Source organism: Octopus bimaculoides, chromosome 20 (assembly GCF_001194135.2).
Source record: "Octopus bimaculoides isolate UCB-OBI-ISO-001 chromosome 20, ASM119413v2, whole genome shotgun sequence".
Lineage (NCBI taxonomy): Eukaryota > Metazoa > Mollusca > Cephalopoda > Octopoda > Octopodidae > Octopus > Octopus bimaculoides.
The window spans coordinates 25635390-25640084 of record NC_069000.1 but is presented as its reverse complement, the minus strand read 5'-3'; the positions used below and the strand labels follow the sequence as shown (position 1 = coordinate 25640084).

Genomic DNA, 4695 nt, shown 5'->3' with positions numbered 1-4695 from the left:
ATATAATTACATACATATATGTGTGTATCTGTGTTTGTGCCCCCGCCATCACTTGACAACCGATGTTGATGTGCTTACGTCCCCGTAACTTAGCGGTTCGGCAAAAAGAGACTGATAGAATAAGTACTAGGTTTACAAAGAATAAGTCCTGGGGTCGATTTGCTCGACTTAAGGTGGTGCTCCAGCATGGCTGCAGTGAAATGACTGAAACAAGTAAGAGAACAAAAGGGAATGTGTGTGTGCGCGCGCGCGTGTTTGTGTGTGTGTGTGTGTGAGTGTGTGCTATATTCTGTTAAGAACGTAGTAGAGTACAGTATAAAATTCGCCCACCTTCAGATTTCACCCTATGCTATCCAGTAGTAGTATTATACTTCCAGTTTTGCGTTTTGGCTTCTGTAGTTAAATTACATCTCATTTTACAGCTTGGATTTGGTTTGGTTTGGTTTGGTTTGGTTTGGTTATTTTGGAGGAACAAATATTTTCTCTTCGATCTAAATATACATGATTAAAATTCCAGGAATCATTCGTATTCCTTCTGTCTTAAGTTACTCTATGTTTTCAGTGAAAATTAGGTCAGCTTACCCCCTTTTTTTCTTAAATTAATTACGCCAGGGATCTGAATTTTATCTATCTTAACTCTTTATTCCAGACGATTAACATTAATACAAACAACAACAAAATCTCAACAAAAAGACTACGCTAACAACAACTACAATAATTTTACTAACAACAAACAAAGAGCAGTCCCTTAACAGAACATGTGGTAACAACCTGTCAACAATATTTAATGCCATCCTTTATATTTTAGCTTTAGGCGCTCCCATATCCCGTCCCCTGTCACTCATCATACTGCCTCTGGCCCATATCTTTGTTTGTATCTTTTTTTTTTTTTACATTTGCTTTTCTATCCCCTGTTTTCTGTAGCTTTTTAAAATTTCTTGTTTCTAATTTTTAGTGCAATTTGAGGCTATATGCAAACTGATGCGATAATCTAACAGCGTTAGGGAAGCGATGTTAATCAGCAAAGTAGGCGTTTGATGAAATGGGACAATGATAAATCAAGCATTCGCTATCGAGTGCATACTTCCGCTTTTGAATTCACTAAAAACATTGATCCGTTATGTTCGTTTTCTTTCAACCGATCCATTTCAGTCGGCTAAGAGTGCTTCCATGAAGAGTTGCATGATTGGGTGTTCAAATCGCAAGCAGTTGATTCAAAAGTACGAGTGTTCTATGTAAATCACTGACCTGTGATCAGTCTATATTGAGCAATAGCATCGGGTTAGCCGAAAATTTGAGTGAAATTTCATGGGAAATGTGCAGAACTTTGTTGTGTGTGTACATGCGTGCATGTATGTATGCATGTATGTATGTATGTATGTATGTAATCTCCACACACACACACACAAACACATTCTAACCCATATATACATGTGTGTGTACAGTATATGTATACTCGTGTTCTCGTGCCGTCAGAAATGAAAATTATACGGAAAATAAAATTAAAATATTACAATCTTTATCTGTTTCAACACAACGTTTGTTGCGAAAACTCTACCACCATTGAGTTTGCCTTGTTTTGTTTGGTTCTTTACCAACTTTTTTAATATTATTCCTGCTTGTACTTCTATTCAATGTAACATAAAGTTGTCCACGGTTGAATATTGGTGATGGTAGAATGACGCCAGCATTATTGAAGCTCTGCCCTCGTGATTTGTTGATAGTTATTGCAAATGTTTGGACAACAGGAAACTGTTGTCTACTCATACTAAAGGGAAAGGTTGTCTCACTGGGACGGAAGCTGATGCGCGGAATAAAGGCCTCCTCTCCTTTCTTACTTCCACTAAGTAGTTTTCCATGAATAAAAAAACTCCTTGATGGACAGCACTAAGATCTGGGTCCCATTGAGTAAACCTCTGATTGAGTTCAGGTTCCTTAGCAACATGACTATCGAATGCCTCTTCAAGGTCAATATATGAGGTGGCATCCCAGGAAGCGTCAGTGAATTTATAAACTCCACTGGATAATGTATAACAGCTTCGTTATTTTCTTCAACAATGGTGTCAACGCTTCGGCAGATTGTTGCCTCACCGGGCAATAATGACATTATGTCAGTGTTTATGTGAAGACAATCTTTGTTTTTAGGTGTCAAAATGATTCTCGGTGACACTCTTTCAACTGCCGCATCATTGTCTAATAATAATTCTTCCCCCAAAACTTCTCTAACAATCTTATTTGTAGATGTCATGTTTTGAGGAATGTCTATGAGGTTTTCTTTCAGCCCTTCATTGTTGAAGAGGATTCCATTTCCAATCTTTAACAGCTACCTGTTGAAGTCATCTTGTCCAGCGACGCGCATATTTTCTGTCAAATTGAGTTTTGTTACGAAATACCAGAGAGGCGATTGCTTAATTGAGGACTCAATTACTGCTGCATTGGATCCTCCTGGGATGATAGGTGCAGTTTGTCTGAAGTCTCCGCCAAGTAGCAGCACTTTTCCACCGAATGATTTGGGCGACATCATATCCTCTTCAAACTGATGGTACAGCTGCGAAGGGTTAGCTAGAGTGTTTAAGATGCAAATGGGAGCAAACAATTGACTTAGCGGAAATGGCATACTTGTAAGGGACGCTTCTTCTATGCCTTTCTTCATCATGTTGAACAAAATTTCTTAACAGAGCAGCTTCATTAAATGAGCTGCAGACTACACCATCTATTGTTTTCATATCATCATAACTTCGAGCTCCAAGTAAAATCGTTCCTCATCCTTCAGGCTAATGCTGTACAGTCTGGAGATAACTTTATCGCCTCCTTTTTGTCTACTCTTCCATACAGTAGTTTGCTTATTGAAGACAACTGTACGAAATATCCGAATAGTGCAAGTTCCGGGCATTTTCATTTGTTTGCTTCAGAAGATACCAAGCTGTCAATGGTATGTTCTTCTGTGTTACTCTCTCAATTACCTGTCTCTCTTGAACCTCTTCAAATTATATAAGTAGCTCTTGCGGCAGATGGACAGGCAGACTGAATGAGATCTGTCATACATTTTATTTTCAAGCAGGCACCACATACTTCTAGGAGCGCTCACATACCTAGCATCTAAATGGTTGCGTACTTCATCATGTACAATCTCATTGTTTGAAGTTGTTTCATTAATGTCAACATTAATGGAGTCATATCCCTTGTAGATATACTTGTAAATATATTTCACCGAGGAGACGAAGAGACAAATCTCAACACAAATATGAACATTGAACTTACGGCATATCGGTTGTATATTGCATGGTTGCGAACTCGAACTAATACCCCTCGACGTCGCAACGGGTAACAATTTGGGTTTATCCGTGTCTCTTGTTGATACACCTTTGGAAATTCTTTAAGACACTTGTTATTTTCCATGCAGGGAGCAGCAGGATTGAGATTACCACAGGGCCCATGAATCATGCACCTTTTCACTGTTTCATGTAGTAAGGGTTCAGTGACAGGATCTGGGACCTCGACACAGACAATTTGATTAATTCTTTCAGGATCATCCAATTTATCATCAGGGTGCAAAATGATCAACAAGTGAGCATGTGGTAAGCCCCTCTTTTGAAATTCAATGGTGTAGCAGTATGCATTGATCCTTCGAAATATATGTTTCTTAATGATGTCATTCAAGAGTTCGTGCAGCTTTATATTGAATACACAGGCCACCAAGTCCAGTCTATCTGATGAAGTTTGGCCTGGAAGTAAATTCTCTCTAATTTCTTGCCAATTAGGATCGCAGGTTATTGTAAGGAAGATATCAGGAGGACCATATATTCGCACAATAGCCATGGAGTATTGATAGCTCTCATGGATATTCCTAGGAGAACATTGAAATGATGAAGGCAAGATAACTGTGCGTCCTACTTGAGCATTTGCAACATTAGCAGCATTCCGTAAATGATCAGCAAGACTACGGTGTTGTTCTACATTTAACCTGTGTTGATGGTTCTTCACAAAATTTATATTGTTACCTTCGGCTAGCAGGTAAGAGTTTACTGATCATTGTTGGAAGAGCTTGCCTCCATGGAATTCACCATCTCTAACTGCTATTTGTAACTTTGGGGTTTGGCATAAACTTCTAGGGATAATATAGTATAGATCTCCATTATAATAGAGGGTTGTTTATAATTTATAGTACATTATAGTATAATGTTAGATCTTAAGGCAGGCCATATAAATGTATAACTTAACAATAGCAGTTGTGGTTTTTGCATAAGCTTCTAGAGATAAGATAACATAGTATAGATTTCCATTATAATGGAAGATTGTTTATAATTTATAGTACATTATAGTATAATATTAGGTCCTAAGGCAGGCCATATCAATATATAACTTACCAATAACAGCTGTGGTTTTTGCAAAAGCTCCTAGAGATAATATAGTATAGATTCCCATTGTAATTGAGGGTTGTTTATAATTTATAGTACAATATAGTATAATATTAGGTCTTAATGCAGGCCATATCAATGTACAATTTACCAATAGCAGTTGTGCTTTTTACAATAGCTCCTAGGATAATATAGTATAAATTTCCATTGGAATAGATGATTGTTTATAACTTATCAACATTATTCATAGTATTACAAGGGGTTGTCTCCCCTTAATGGACCTTTGCTTAGGAAGGAACTTATTTAACGAGTCATTTAACGACAAATTTGAATATGG

At 37.6% G+C, this 4695-nt stretch overlaps 1 protein-coding gene across 1 annotated transcript; it reads right to left on the bottom strand.

Annotated features, from left to right (window-relative positions):
* Positions 1-3207: 3207 nt before the first annotated feature.
* On the bottom strand, positions 3208-4425 carry LOC106868021 (uncharacterized). Its single transcript, XM_014913117.1, has 2 exons — positions 4368-4425; positions 3208-4007 (listed from the first exon to the last, which is right to left on the bottom strand). Exons 1-2 carry the CDS (start codon positions 4423-4425, stop codon positions 3208-3210), a joined length of 858 nt encoding a protein of 285 aa, XP_014768603.1.
* Between the last annotated feature and the right edge of the window lie 270 nt (positions 4426-4695).

Bases quoted from the DNA above. Each gene is read 5' to 3' on its own strand.
- LOC106868021 (XM_014913117.1), bottom strand. From the start codon at position 4,425: ATGGGAATCTATACTATATTATCTCTAGGAGCTTTTGCAAAAACCACA. The intron at 4,008-4,367 runs GTAAGTTATATA...CTTACCTGCTAG, and splicing joins AAAAACCACAGCTGTTATTG to CCGAAGGTAACAATATAAAT.